The sequence below is a fragment of the Mytilus galloprovincialis genome, chromosome 4, assembly GCF_965363235.1.
Source record: "Mytilus galloprovincialis chromosome 4, xbMytGall1.hap1.1, whole genome shotgun sequence".
Classification (NCBI taxonomy): Eukaryota; Metazoa; Mollusca; class Bivalvia; order Mytilida; family Mytilidae; genus Mytilus; species Mytilus galloprovincialis.
This window is the reverse complement of record NC_134841.1, coordinates 77,808,936-77,826,084: the sequence shown is the minus strand read 5'-3', so window position 1 is coordinate 77,826,084 and position 17,149 is coordinate 77,808,936. Positions and strand designations below refer to the sequence as shown.

General features: G+C 33.1%; 1 protein-coding gene across 1 annotated transcript; it reads left to right on the top strand.

Moving 5' to 3' along the window:
* The first annotated feature begins 3,466 nt into the window (after positions 1–3,466).
* LOC143070769 (uncharacterized) lies at positions 3,467–6,429 on the top strand. Its single transcript, XM_076244926.1, has 3 exons — positions 3,467–3,606; positions 4,312–4,338; positions 5,841–6,429. The coding sequence occupies exons 1-3, from the start codon at positions 3,540–3,542 to the stop codon at positions 6,377–6,379; spliced, it is 633 nt and encodes a 210-aa protein (XP_076101041.1). The 5' UTR covers positions 3,467–3,539; the 3' UTR covers positions 6,380–6,429.
* Positions 6,430–17,149: the final 10,720 nt, after the last annotated feature.

Genomic DNA, 17,149 nt, shown 5'->3' with positions numbered 1-17,149 from the left:
CTTTTCGTGGAATTTTCTTTAATGAAAATGTTACCCTGAAATAATGATTGAAATTTAATTATGAACTGGTTTTGCATTAGAATAGAGATAACTAACTGTATTGTATTTGAAGCTTTGCGGACGTCCATCGGTAGTTTTACTGTCGCAAATACAAGTTTACCTGTATCCGCTACGCGTCGCCAGGTAAACTAAATTTGCGACAGTAAAACTACCGATGGAAGCCCTTAAAGCTTCAAATACAATACAGTTATCTCTTAATTGACTGTTTGTTATTTGTTCAAGAATATTATAATTCATCCTGCTATGCAAGTGCATGGAATTGGGAGTGTGAAGGGAACGAATGAATAACAACTTGGTAGGAATTTGCAGTAAACGTTACATACCGTAACGCGTCTTTTCTCTCTGAAATACTTAACAATATATTAACCGACAAAAATGAAACTTTTTCTTCAACCTTGTGGTTCTCTCTTTTTTACACGGACGTCGCATTTAATGTTTAAATCGTACCATTGCACTTTTTAGAAATAAAAACTGAAATAAAAATAAAACTAAGAACACATTATAAAAAAAATGAAAACAACACGTTTAAAAATTTCTTGCATCCGAAGCGCTTTTCTGGATTTACCTTCATCGGGAACGCTCAAAGCTAAACATTTGAAATCCGAAGATGTATAAGATGTATAACTTAGTAGACATACCGATAACAAGCAAACACATTCATCCTAAAATAAAAAGAAAGGTTTATTCAGTTAAATTTGAAAGTATACATGTATAGTTTTAACCACGTATCATATAAAGAAGTCGAAATTCCTATTCCCTCAAATTAAGGTTTTCAAAGGGCATAAATATTTGGCATCAATCATTCATCTTATGAGGAATGTTAATTTCTCTCTCTCTTGAGACGAACAATAATTCAAGTGTATAAATCCAAACAGAAACATTCACGAATAACATGAAGAAAAAGGTATCTTTGATTTTAAATTTCTTTAAAATAACATTTTCAATAGAAACATGTTTTGTTCACTTTTCATTTTGGAATTAATCAATATATTTTAAAAGGCATCCCCCTAATGCAAAGTGAATTATTTCTACGATATTTAACCTTCATGCAATTTGAGATTAGCAATCGCTATATATTATAACATCAGCATTTTAGAAATTTGTAAACTAAAACCCTAATTATAATAGCAAGATTGGATTATCGTTATAACTGATTTCAAATAACTTTGTTATACTTGCGTTAATATATATAAAAAGATGTGGGACGAGTTCCAGTAGGACAACTCTTCATCCAAGCTACAATTTGTAAAAGTAAACCATTATACGTCAAAGTACGGTCTTCAACATGGAGCCTTGGCTCACACCGAAAACTTAATTGAAAATACTATACTTACATAGAATGGAGAGCACTGCTTTATATAGTGATATTACTAAAATATTGAAACGGAATTTGAAATTGTTTGTTTTTAATTGTTGTTTAATGTACAGTGGTAAAGTTAGATATGTTTTTTCTATTCGTGTAGCAAAAACGTACTTGGGCGAATATTGAAGTAAAAGGGGATTTTCAAAATTCTGCAACTTTTACAAATTAAAAAAATAAATAGAAAAACAAATTGTGTAATTTGCACTTAAACATAAAATGTAATTATTGTTTCCTGTTGCAAAACACAAAATGTTCATCGTACGACATCTCGTTAATTAACGAGGTTTGTAAATTTCCGCATGGCCGTAACTTCCACACTGGTAGTGAGAGCACGAAACCTGCTGAAAAAGTCACCACAAGTCTGGTCGAATGGTATAAAATAGGTAGCTACACAACATCTTGATCAGAAAAGCTTCAAAATATTCAGGTAAGTTTATAGTCTAGTACAGATGAAATTTGATTTGAATTTAATCTACAAAATCTATCCATTGAAAAAAGTATATAAATTTTCAAGATAAAGTATATTCGCTTATTTCAAAAATTGCGAGGGCAAATAGTTGTCAATGTATAGGAATTTTATGAGACTGCCATACAAGTGAGAGGTTTAGCTAGCTATAAAACCAGGATTAATCCACCGTTTTCTACATAAGAAAATATCTGTACCAAGGCAGGAATATGACAGTTGTTATCCATTCATTGATGTGTTTGAACTTTTAATTTGCCAGGGGATTTTCTGTTTAGAAATTTCTTCGAAGTCGGTAAATCTGTCATTTTTATTTTTTTACATAACCTTACTTTTTGCAAAATAGTAAAAAAAAAACATTTTACTGAGATGTCGTGACAAAAAATCGCCTGCACTGTAACCGGCGCGCTTTACCACTCGATCACCTGGGCTTCATAAAAATGAAGCTTTCGGTGGCCGGGTGTTACCTTTCTACGTCAGTTTTTATCTAGCGTCGTAACACACGGCCACCGAAAGCTTCATTTTTTATGAAGTCCAGGTGCATGGTGGTGTGGTCTAGCGCGCCAGTTACAGTGCAGGCGATTTGGTGTCACGCTATTTCAGTAGCATTGGTTCGAATCTCGGCGAGGGAAGAACAAAGATCTTACATTGCTGGGTTGATGTTTAGACGAGTTGTATATACATAAATGTACACTGCCATGTATCACCATCACTGCTGGTGATCCGATGGATAAATCTGTTATAGAGTTGTCACTGGCTCAGACGTACTTATAAATATAATTATTTTCTGTGACTGTATCTTACATTAATTTGTAGGATCCTTTACTATAGATAACTAAGCTGATCTGTAAAAATAACATCTCCATGCTTTATATATCATATACTGTAGTACGACGCTAGAATGAAACTGACGTGGAAAGGTAACACCCGGCAACCGAAAGCTTCATTTTTATGAAGCCCAGGTGGTCGTTGGGTCTAGCGGGACGGCTACAGTGCAGGCGATTTGGTGTCACGATATCTCAGTAGCATGGGTTCGAATCCCGGCGAGGGAAGAATAAAAAATTTGTGAAAGCAAATTTACAGATCTAACATTGTTGGGTTGATGTTTAGACGAGTTGTATATATATATATATATTTACGCAATCATTATTTCAGAGAATAATTTTGATGATCAAAGCTATGTCAAATGTCATTATTCGGGTCTCATCTTATGTACATATTTTTTTAGTCCAGATAATATTTTATATAATTTGGATTCTCAGTATATATTTCGGGCTAGGGTTATGTCAGTCCGCCCATATATCATTTTTTGGTAATTCGAATAATAATATATATTTTGTAAGTTTATATATATAATTGATTTGTCGACAAGTTGAAGGTTTTCATTATTTGATGATACAACAAAATCCAAGTAGCAGCGTGCATTCATATTAACCCTGTAACTATAAACTATAACACATTTAAAGAAATAAATTCATTTTATATTTGAGTTTTGTAAAGTTCAGGGGGAATATTGAAATACATCTTCATTTATTCACAATTAAGTCTAAATATTAAACAAATTGCCCTCAACATATCTTCGACAATTAAACCAAATCTCCATATTTTTATATATAAAATCTGTGTAAACGGAATCTAAATTATAATTTCAGAATGCAGTTCATAGTTGCTTTGTGCCTTTTGGTTGTTTGTGTTTCTGCACAACAAGACTACAGGCAAGGTAAGAAACATAATTTGAAACTTATTCTGAATCAAATCATTTAATAATGTGTCTGCCTTGTGGATTCTTTCCAAAAAAAAAAAACAAAAAACAAATCAAAAAACAAAAATGAACATTGCAGAAATCCTCAAATATTTGAATATTTACATACTGGTTTAAAAAGTAAAGTTACAAAAATGCCAAGCTTCAAGGAGATTCCAAGATTTGAAGATTCACATACTATTTAAAAAAGTAAAGTAACGAAAATAGCGAGCTCCAAGGAAGATTCAAAGATTTAAATATTTACATACTGGTTAAAAAGGTGAAGTAATAAAAATACCGAGCTCCAAGGAAGATTCAAAGATTTGAAGATTTACATACTGGTTAAAAAAGTGAAGTAATAAAAATACCGAGCTCCAAGAAAGATTCAACAAATGACCAAATAAAAGCTCAAAGACACCAAAATTGAGTCAGCAATTCTGTTGACATGAATTGTCCTTGATATGGTCATTAAACACTAAGGCTTTTCTACCTCAGGAATAGATCATCTTAGATGTATTTAGCAAAACTTTTAGGAACTGCTGGTCCTCAATGTTCTTCGACTGCGTACTTTATTTGGCCTTTTTAACTTTTTTAAATTCGAGCATCACTGTAGACGGAACGCGTGTCTGGCGTTTAAATCCTGATAACTATGACGAGTTTGTTTTTTATTCTTTTCTTCAACAGAATACAGAAGAAAGAGATCTGGATATGGTAAGAGATTCCTTTATAAATGTAAACCAGTTATTTGGGAAATATAATTAATAAAAGCAAAAGTAATATACCGCTGTTCAATAGTCATAAATCGATTCAACTGAAACAAATCAGGGTCACAAAACAAAACTATCAACTATAAGAGGAAACATTGTATTATATGTAAAATAAACAAAATCATATTTGAATGCTAAATGGCAAGTGATTCAGAAGATCACATTGACTACTCTGCATTCTGAAAAATTAAGTAATTTTTTAACTTCATGTTTCTTACCACTTCAAGCATTAAATGAGTTTAAATAAGTTTTTAAATATGTAAATACCCGTTTACTGGCTCCGCTAACGCGTCGCCAGTAAACTTAATTTGCGACAACCAAATCACCAATTGATGCCGTTGAAGATTTAAATACGATACAGGTATCTTCTAAATTGCGCTATGATCCTACATTCAACGAGAAATATAAAGGAGAAGGTCCGGTAAGGACTCATTTTGGCCTCAAATTTCAGTTTCATCTGAAGAAAGATTATGAAGACTTTTTAAACACTTAAGTGTCTATTTCACTTGATTCAATTAGTTTATGTGAAAGATTTTAACTGATTAAGTCATTAAAAACGATCCGATTGAAGCTCAAATATGTAAAATCTCTCAAATATGCAAAAAAAAACGTCACTTTTCAGATTGATTGTTTTTGTCAAAAATGAAAGTGGCCGCATCCGTGTTCATCCACAACCTTTATATATGTTATGTATTATCATAAAATACAACTTACATTGCAATATTAAGGATGAACACGAATGCGGCCACTTTCGTTTTACACGGAAACCGTCTAAAATTTAACTAAAATGATAGAATTTTGAAGATTTCAGTAATTTAGCATGACTTAATGGTGCTACAACCCGATATATGTGCATTGTTTTGTCAAAAACAGCCCATATTTATGTAGCAGAAGCATTCAACTGTCCAATAAATAACTAAAAGTTTACATTTTAACAATTTTGTAAAACTGTTATATTTTTGGGCCAAAAAGGGGCCTTACCGGACCTACTCCTTTAAAAAATTGCGTAGAGTTGATTTTTCTAAATCTAATGAAGAATTTGCAAAGAACGTATACAATCATTGCGAAGCAAAAATATAACGAAATACAGAGGCTATGGACATTAAATTCTTGGAAGAAAATAAATTGAATTTTCCTTTAAAATGTCACTTCCAATAAAACGTTTTCAACTCATGGCATATTGCCACTTCGATTTTAACATTACTATTAAGGTTAGCATGTGTACCATAGAGCGTGCTGTCGTTAAATTTGTGACAGTTTTGAAAACATTTAAACATGGCTTTTTTACACGATTTATGATAAATTAAAAAAATGAAATGAAACAGTTTAGCTTTGGGTTGATAATAACAAGATTCTGCAAAACACTTATACAATAAATAACACCTTTAAACTGTGGTCTTTATATCAGAGGAATCAGATCAAATATTTAAATACTTTTAACTATAGGTAGTGGTGGTGGTGGATCTGGTCACATCGGAGGTGGAGCTGGAGGAGGACTATCTGGTGGACTTGGTGGAAGATTGTCCGGTGGTGTAAGTGGCAAACTCGGCGGTGGTATTCGTGGAGGTGTTTCAGGTGGACATGGAGGACTTTCTGGCAGTGTAAGAGGTAACCTTGGAGGTGGTGTTCGTGGAGGGGTTTCAAGTGGACATGGAGGAGGACTTGCCGGTGGTGTAAGAGGTAGCCTTGGAGGTGGTGTTCGTGGAGGGGTTTCAAGTGGACATGGAGGAGGACTTTCCGGTGGTGTAAGTGGCAAACTTGGGGGTGCTGTTAGAGGAGGACTTTCCGGTGGACATGGAAGTAGTATAAGTGGTGGACTTGGAGGAGGAATTTCCGGAGGTGTAAGTGGCAGACAAGGTGGTAGAATACATGGTGGTCTAGGCGGTGGTGTAAGCGGAAGTGTAGGTGGTGGAGGAAGAGTTGGTGGTGGAAAATATGGCGGCAAATCTGGAAAATGGGGTGGAAGTTCCGGAAAGTGGCACTAAAAACCCATACATGACTTCTTATTAAATAAATAAGTTCATTCATGCTTTGATTTCGTTTTGATAGAAGATTTTTTAACGCTGTACAGTTAAATGGTGATAGTATTCATTTACAGAAGCTTTCATACAGCTAGACATATAATTAAATATTCTTCATTATAACTGTTTCCATATGGCCAGTTTTGCATCATTCAAGAATGCACAAGTAGTCGCGAAAATATTTGATTAACAAAATTTAGATTAAAAACATCAATATGTATATTCAGAATTCAAATCAAATTAAAAAAATGTGACTATATTGTAATGGCTAAGTTTTACAATTAAACTGTAAAACATGGATTTTAGTATAAAGAAACTCAGTTATATGAACAATATCTCCAGAACGGTTATAAAAGAGGGAAGAAAGATACCAAAGGGACAGTGAAGCACATAAATCGAAAATAAACTATCAACGCCTGGCTAAAAATAAAAAATACAAACAGACAAACAATAGAACACATGACAAAACATAGAAAACTAAAGAATAAGCAACACGACCAAAAAACTAGGGGTGATCTCAGGGGCTTCGGAAAGGTAACCAGATCCTGCTCCACATGTGGCACCTGTCGTGTTGCTTATGTTATAACAAATCCGATAAATTGTCTAATTCGGTAGGTCACATTCATGAAAGGGAAGGGGATTATAGTTATGACGTAAGGAACATATTATCATATACTATATCATTTGTGAAACGTTTCCATAACGGTCAACCAACTCGTGATGGCGTCCGTAAAATTTACGAAGGGATGATTTCAACTTCACCATTTGGAATTCTTGGTTTAATAGCTTCCTTGTGAGCAGCAGTCCTCTATCAAGAAAATCATGATAGGAAATGCAAGCACGGGAATATCGTATCAATTGAGATTATAAGCAGTTTTCTATCAACAATTACTGAATGACATATGATATGTCGATCTTGCCTGGTGGATTCATAATGAAGGGGGGACAAATCGTACAAAGGGAACTTAGTTGAGAGAAGTAAATATGCATGCATTGGTCATTCATTACATTCAGAACTCAAGAGATGCTTGTGTAACGTGTAACCGTGCGGTCAATGGATCCGTAGCTGAATAAATCAGGATTTCAAGTGTTCAACTTAAATTTGCACCACAACAAATTGTCCTATTTAAAACAATTAACACACCCTTATATGAATTAACAATGTCAAATATATAAGCTACACAATGCACATACATTAAATTACAGGGTGAAGTTCCTCATTCACTATGCATAAACACAATGCCTTATTACAGAATATATACACACAATGTCACTATGCAATCACTTTGCAACATGTATTAAGCCTGATTATTCACAATGTCACTAATATATCACTATGCAACATGCATCAGACACTTTATTACACAATGTCACTAACGGATTATTATGCAACATGCATCAATACATATCACACAAAACGTATGAACACATTACCACATATATACAACATCTATTAACAATATCCACCAATTTGTAATATCACCTTTTGAATGTTCAATAAAGCACAATAACACAGTGACACAATTACACTTGCACAATGCTTCAATGCACAAGGAATGTATATGAACACAGCTCAACTCACACACTAATTATCACTATGAATCCGATCGAAATGAATATATTCCAAACTGATAAGATTAAACACAGTGCACTTTCACTTATACACTTCCACAATATAACAACTTGCAACACCAGCAAGATTTCACCATGTATTCTCACTAATACACGTCCACAATATAACAACTTGCAACACAAGCAAGTATACACCTTGTACTTTCACTGTACAATAACTTATTATATAAGTTCACTTTATAACACAATCACTATTCGAAATATTCACATATAAATCCAAACACTATAATTTATATCCTTTGAATCACTAAAGCCACTCTACTTACCAGTTGGAATATTTAATCCTAGAAGTTAACTCTTCAATGGTCCACATAAAACTGACAAAGTTTCTCTGTCTTGAGCTGGTTTATATACAACGATATGGAACGGTTCATTATACTTGAAGGGGTGAAAATCAAGATTATACCAACTTTACGGGTGTTTTAAGTAACAGATGGTGCTCCGACTGTGGAGAAACTTATAAACACATAGAAACACAATTAAAAGGAAAAGACAACTGGCATTTTACATCAACCTAAATGAACTATGACCGATTTTTGTTACACTTGCAGTTGCTACTCCGGACTTCACAAAACGTCATCAGTGTATAACCAGAAATTTTATGAACCAGGGTTATTTTAAAGAATGTCTCGTCCTTTTTCTTTAAGGTTTATGATCCCTTCTGTAGCCATGTAATTACGAAATTTTAAAATTGCAATATTAACAAAAACAGTAGATAACGAATAATAGAGATGAACCATTGTGTACATATACTAAGGGGCAACTTCGTATAAAGCATTAATATTCATTGTATCATTGCATTCAATAGAAAAAGGGGATTTTGTGGCAGATAAAACCAATTTTTTGTAGAAAATCGACAGGATTTAATATAGAGAATTTGTTATAAAATTCAGAACATAGATTACTTACTTTTTTTTATATGATGCACTGTGTCTAAACCACACCGGCAAAATTTGCTCGGACTCGATGGTATCTAACATCCGGCACAATGACGGAACACCAATAGACAAAAGAAAGGTGGGTTTCTCCTTATTTTTTTTATGATATCGAAGAATATATATACATATACAACTATTTTCTATTGTGAGATGCAATATTTTCTACAACCGTTCTATATTAACGGAGAAATAAGTCAAAATGCATGTCAAAATGACGAATTGAGTGAACCTTGCCTCGAAATTGTTTAATTTCTCGTTAAATTGTTCACATTGTACGGAAAGAAAGGTACGGGAAGATAGATATTGACACGGAGATTGCAAATTTAGTTATTATGAGCATCTCAATAATTGTATTTATGTGTATGGAACGAAAGAAAAGGGTCATGTCAAATTAAAATAAACCGGTTTCGTCAATGTTGTTACTACACAATCACTCGGTTTCGTCTATATATATCACCCTGTTTTTTTTTTGTTTTTTTTAACAAACAATTTATGAAAAGAAACTTTGGCACGGATCTGAACATTGTCTATCGAGAATTTAAATATATATTTATTGTAAAGTAAACTTGGCGTGTTAAAATCTATTTTAAACGGGCACTTTTGGACATACATGTAGTTAATTATGATAATACACATTTTCCTAATGAAAGGCGTATCTCGGCCTTATTTCACCTAACTTCAAACTAATTTTAAATGGAATATAAATACTGAATAGCAATCACTGGTATCTAATTATTTTGTAACATTATTACATTTTCTTTGTTTATAATAGTAGAATGTAAAGATGAAAAATAAAAGGATGTGTTTTGATTGTGCCATAATTTTAATTTACTATACTATATTATATACACTTAGTTTAGAATATTTACTATCAATTATTAATACATGTATGCATTCAATCATTGACGAACAGTCCCAAACCGACTATAGTCTATACTGTTCTGCACAAATTAATCATGCATGCAGTCCTGCCAGATTTTCTGGTACTATACATACTGTGTTACTTGCGCACTAAAGCGAGTTTTCACACTTAAGCATCCATAACATAGCAGTGAGATTTGTAACTTTCTCCCCGTTTCTGGTGGGCACATTTATTTTCATAGGCATGTTTTTCACATTATTTTTACAGTTCAAATTCATTTTTTGTACAGTTCAAATTCAATTGAAACTTCAAGATAACTTTCGAAAACAATATCTGACAGTTTTGTTTTTTCAATGTGAATAAAAGTTCACTGTTGATTTGCAAAACATGACCGTCATTTATATCTAGGTCTTATTAAGAAGAAGTGACGGTAACCACTAATATCCCATAAACATTGACAATGAGACAACTTTCTTTTAGACACAAAAATTATGCTGAATTAATCAAGTTTAGGTCAGCGTATGCCTTAAACAATGAGAAAAGCACACAAACTACATGAAAGCAAGCTATAACAGGGCCCTAAATTATAAATGTAAAACAATTCAAACAAGAAAACTACCTGCCTATTTTATGTTCAAAACGCATATGGTATAAAGCAACCAAAGACAACCATGGAATTACAAGCGTGTGATTCGGGAATGGACTGGGTCAAAGTGTTGTCGCTGACACAAACAGTACAACAAAAGTACAAATAATAAAAAATGATGAAAAAACCTTAACTCGTCCGATGACAGAGCATGTATAGTAAATGCGCGATGTGTGCCAAAACTTGTATCATAGTTAAAATTATCCCTTAACGATTGTAGAAAAGATTACATACATAGAATGATTAGATTACTTATAAAGGTGTCCATCCTTTTGTGCGAGAAAATCACATATCAATTGTGTGTTTCGATTTTTAAGACCATAAACTTTAATTTCAAGTTTAAACATGTTCAACATATTTTCCCATAACTCATATAGAAAACGCATATTTAGAGAGCTTTAATCTCAATATGCTGTTAAAAAAATTCGGAATGCAAATTAAATTAAAATATTTGTGTTCTATAAGAGTAGGAATTCAAGTGTTTGCTTATTATTTATTTGAATCTGAGACTGACTCATATAAATAATAAGCCGTTGTCCGGTGAACGAACTTGTTTTCCAACGACCCACAAAACTCCTTTTGAACGCTGAAGTTAAATAATCAATTATAATGTAATGCGATTATGATTTTTTTTATTTGACCAAACCGGGTTATGCATTTTGCAATCTATGACGAAACCGGGTTGTATACATTGACGAAACCGGCCAGTTCCATTTTGACATGACCCATTTCTTTCGTTCCATACACAGTGATACAATTATGGAGATGCTCATAATAACTAAATTTGCAATCTCCGTGTCAATATCTATCTTCCCGTACCTTTCTTTCCGTACAATGTGAACAATTTAACGAGAAATTAAACAATTTCGAGGCAAGGTTCACTCAATTCGTCATTTTGACATGCATTTTGACTCATTTCTCCGTTAATATAGAACGGTTGTAGAAAATATTGCATCTCACAATAGAAAATAGTTGTATATGTATATATATTCTTCGATATCATAAAAAAAATAAAAAAAATAAGGAGAAACCTACCTTTCTTTTGTCTATTGGTGTTCCGTCATTGTGCCGGATGTTAGATACCATCGAGTCCGAGCAAATTTTGCCGGTGTGGTTTAGACACTGGTGTTTTTATTGTTGTCAAAACGTCCTAAACAACCTTTAAATTACAAAATACCTCGTGCTAAATCACGCAATTCGAGCGCACCCTAAAAGGTGTACTTGAATTGGTCAATATTTATAAATATTTGATTTCAACAATATCTAAAAATATATAAACTTGTTTCAAGGAAATCAGTGCTAGTACTGCATGCATTAGTCCTCTATCTATCAAACATGAGAAAATGGGGAAAGGCAATGGATTTTCTATTGATTGTTGGTTGCTTTACGTCACATTAGCACAAAAAGGCTATATCGCGGCGAGGGCTTATTCGAATATTTTTACAATTTAAAGAGTATTTTTAAAATAAGACAAAAGGTCCTTCAATTAGCTAAAGTTTAAGACTAAAGCAAATTGATTATTTACAAATAACAATGAACAGTAAGATAACGTGATAAAAATTAAAATTGATTTAAATATGATAACATTTTTAAATTTTATGAAAAATTCCAATTTCTTTTAAGAATGCAACAGTATTTGTAAATGGAACATTATTAAATAAATTATACAGTCTATACATATTATTGACATTGAGATGCTTCCTACGAATATCAGCAAAGTCAATGCAATTAATTAGAACATGTTTAGTAATGTACTTGCAGTTACAAGGTATACATTGTGGTTCTTCTTCATTTTTCAAAAGATATTCGTGTTTTATTCTAGTATGACTAAACGACATCTAGAAATAACACTCTGATCTTTTCTGCACATAATTATTGAAAGGTTTACCTAAATTAAGTTTAATTTCAGGAAATTTATTATCATTTTTTTTTACTCCATTCATTTTTCAATATATTAAAAACATGTTCTCTAATATTAGATTTAAAATCGGTATATGGTATATCACAGTTAGATAAAGGGTCACCCAGGGCATTCTATGCCTCAAGGTCTACAGCTGTGTTTCCAAGGATTCCAACATGACTCGGCACCCATAGAAATATTATTTCTTTAAGAAGAATTTTAAAATTCCTCATTACATATAACTTTTTTTTTAGTATTTTGTATAGCTTGTAAGCATGAAAGTGAATCAGAACATATAATAAATTTGAATTTATCTGAAGGAGCAATAAATTTCAAAGCTTCCGCTTCAGAAGGAAAGATGGATGCATCAGATTGCAAACGGAGAGTTGCAGCTCTGTCCCTGACGACAGTAGCAGATGCAACTCTGTCACCATCTTTTGATCCATCAGTAAAGACAGTTGAAAAATCTGATTAATTGGCTTTAATTTAAGCACAGTGTTGCTGAATAAAACGAGGATTTGTTTTATTTTTATTGTGTTCAAGGAGATCAAATATCATTTTTGGTTTGGGAAGTTCCCACGGAGGACATTTGCAAGTTTTTATTTGAGCAACAGATTTTAAATCAAAAGAAGCTAAATGTGGTTTTAAACGTATACCTAACGGAGAAATTTTATTTCCATGTTTTGCAAAATTATCTTCATATATAAAATTGGATTAAAAACACAGCTGTTGGCAGGATTATCTGAATAGGCTTTCAGTTTGACAGCATATTGAAGTCCAAGCTTCAATGGATTTTCTATAAAATCTCCGTATGTTTAGCATTGAATCAACAGAGGGGTACATAATCCTTAAATAAATCTCATCGAAGATGCTAAGACATTTTTGATAAAAATTCCGCACCAACTTCACAAATAATACGCGATGGTCTTGAAGTATATATTCTTAGTTCTGATGTTGTTTATAATAAAAGTTTTCTTATTTTTTCCTTGTATATTTTTAACCTTTATAGTTTTGTCCATTTTTGATTGTATACATATGACGTGGCTCGGTACTTACACATCCCGCTATTGTTTTACTAGTATTGTGCTATAATCAATTTTGAAATACTGTCTTCCATTTCTTTTTTCAACAAAAACAGCTGATCTACGTGCCATGATACATCGTGTACAGTGGTTCAACCTTAGAGACAGCCGGTGAGGAAAATCGTCACTCGACTATAGATAGTTTATATTTCACATAGTCTCATTGGTCGAATTGTATAGGGCGCTTAACACAATGCAGGCGGTGTCGCCACCATATGCAATAAGTTTGGTTGTTAACACGTAGAAGGAAAAACAAAAAAATAGCTAACACAAATATGCAAATTTAACAATGTCGCACTGATTTTCAGACGAAGCATTATAACTTATGGTGTTTCACCTCTATTTTCATATGTTCCCCGATGGTGAACTTGTTTCGTGAAGTTGTTGTAAAGTTAGACTTCAATATGTAGCCCATATTTGATTCTAATCTTATCCAAAAACTGTAAAAACAAACCTCAAATATTACATTTAGACGTGACTGCGTACTTTTACATCCCAAAATGTCAAACGATATTAACCCAACCAGTCCATTAACGCCTGTATGTCCATATGATTTATATCATTAATGCGACGAACATTGATTATTGTTTAACTGTTGCAGAGGGATTACTTGTGGGTCGTAAATTCATTATCATACATATGCCTATTTTTTTCTTCGACTACATATATCTGAGGGACACGTAGACTGACAAATCGAAAAAACGGCGATCACTGCTATATTATAATCATAGTATACATGCAGAATGACGCGAAAATAATTGTCCTGTCTCCGAGTAATTATGAAAATTATGTTTAAAGAGGGGTATCTGCCTGGAAGAAACGGGAAATCAAAATTGCCAGTTTCACGATGAACGATTAAAATTTTCTTGCACCTTGATCTTTTTATCGATTTCACGAAACACGATGAACAACGAACCTTTTTTTACGGCTGCACGTGAAATAAAAAGTGGCAAAACACGTTGCACGAAAATAACCATGTAACCCCTCTTAAAGTTTAAAATCGGAAGTCTTTGTGTATGACTTAGAAGTCGGAATGATGACGGAAACAATATCCGGACGTCTTTTTCTTCGTTAGATGACAAATGATGATTAATTTATTGCATTGAAATGCGCATCTGATGCAGAAAAATTGGTACCGTTAATGTTATTACTATCACTTGGTTGATGCCTCTGCTGGTGGACTCTTAGTGCCCGAGGGTATCACCAGCCCAGTAGCCAGCACTCGGGTACTGGCATGAAAATACGGATTTTTTTGTGTTATTAAATTTTCTGTTACAAAATATCAAAAGTTATTATAAATTAAGGAATGTATCTCCCTCATGCAAAGCTCTGACTCCTTTCATGGATTTGGCTATACTTTTTGGAACTTTTGGATTATAGCTCTTCATTCCTTTATATGATATATGATATGAGCGTCACTGATGAGTCTTATGTAGACGAAACGCGCGTCTGGCGTACAAAATTATACTCCTGGTACCTTTGATAACTATATTCATCTTTTATATAAGCTTTGGATTTTACATATTTTGGCCACGAGCATCACTGAAGAGACATATATTGTCGAAATGCGCATCTGGTGCAGAAAAATTGGTACCGTTAATGTTATTACTACCACTGGGTCGATGCCTCTGCTGGTGGACTGTTAGTCCCCGAGGGTATCACCAGCCCAGTACTCCGGTACTGGCATGAAAATACGGATTTTTTGTGTAATCAAATTTGCTGTTACAAAATATCAAAAGTTATTATAAATTAAGAAATGTATCTCCCTCATGCAAAGCTCTGACTCCTTTCACGGATTTTGCTATACTTTTCTTTTTGGAACTTTTGGATTATAGCTCTTCATCTTTTATATAAGCTTTGGATTTTACATATTTTGGCCACGAACATCACTGAAGAGACATGTATTGTCGAAATGCGCATCTGGTGCAGAAAAATTGGTACCGTTAATGTTATTATTTGGGAAGGAAGAGATGCGACACACAAAATAAGGTCTTCTCGTTTAATAGTATAGAAGAACAAAGCAGGACTTGTGAATTTGATTTCAGAATTATTTGGAATTTAGTCAAAGCTAGAAGTTAAATGTTCAGGTCCAGATAGTTTAAAGAAGCTAACACCAGACAGTATCAATTGTTGCCAGTAGACAGAATCAGCACTGCGTATGGTCAGCTGACATTTCCTGCTGTGTTTGACAATTGGAACGCTGAGAATTTGTTCAAAGATAAATGGACAATTATAACAGAGAGTGGAAATAGGTTTATTATAACACAGTGGTATGACTTCTGTTATGCTGAAGTAGTAAGCTCTCATCAGCATAAACATTTGCAAGTTGTGAAAGAAACATTTTTTTTCCTTCAAAATATTCTTTTATTTTTCATTTTTTTAATGCCAGAAATGTAACAAATATTTATTATTCTACTGAATTATTATGCTTCATTTTAAAATATCTAGTAAAATTAGAACGGTATGAGAAGGTCTTGTTGCAAATGGAGCATCCGTACATCCTACTAGTGAGTGCACTCCTGAGATGGCGTTGAAGGCCAGACTCGAATGTATAAGCTTTCCCACACTTGTCACATTTGAAAATGGACTCATCCTGGACAGCTTTTTCGTGGGATACTAGGTCTTTTTTGTGGCAATATTTCTTCTGGTATTTGCTACATGCATATTTTCTTTCCTGACAAAAAAAAATGTAAAAGTAAGAACAAATTATAAAACTCATTGTATACCATCTGAACACATCATTCATTATTGGAAAGAGTATGCAAGGTCTTTTTTTCATACACTTGATATTTGTAATCTCTTAAGGTCTTCTGAATTCAACTTCAAATATCTCAACTGTTTAACATCTACTTTTACATTTCCAAATTTTACGAAGTCACCAAAGCAATTTTGTTGTAGACTGACAGATGAATTAAATTCACTCGTAATTCTCAGTAAAATTGAAGTACATACATCAGCATGGAGAAGCAAATGAGACCTCAACAGAGTCTTTGAGTGAACCTTCTGCTGGCACTGCCCACAAGTGTATCGCTGCTGATCATTATGCTATGCAGTGTGAATTTTTTAGACCAGTGGCACTCAATACGATAAATCATAATATTTTCTATAAGTAACATGTGTTCTGTTCATTTTTGAAAAGTTTATTTGTCTCTTTTAATATGAACAACCGGTAGTGTGCGGTGTATTATCTCTTCTCCAACCTTCCATTCCTTTCTCATATATCCATTTTTCTTTTCTATTTTAATATTGGTTTACCTGGGGTTTTTTCTCTATATTGTCAGCATATATTCTTCCCCAGCAACCTTTCCTGAAACGTTAAATATGTTTCTAATTTGCATTAATACGTGATAATGAGGCATCGGTAACAGTAACAGATTCAAAAAAAGGAAATGAAACATAAAATCTGAAAATTTATAATCAATTTCAAGTACAGAATAACTACTTTCCTATTATATATCATTATGATGTAATATCGCACTTTTAAAAATGTATTTTTGATATAAATATTTTTTTAATGATATTCAAATCAAACTTAATTTTCTTATGAATCAATTAAATTCGCAATCAAACATAACTTTAAACAACAAGTAAGTTCATTCATACACGCGGCATCTATACTATTAAACGAGAAGACCTCATTTTTGGTGTCGCTTCTCTTCTTTCCACAATAAATT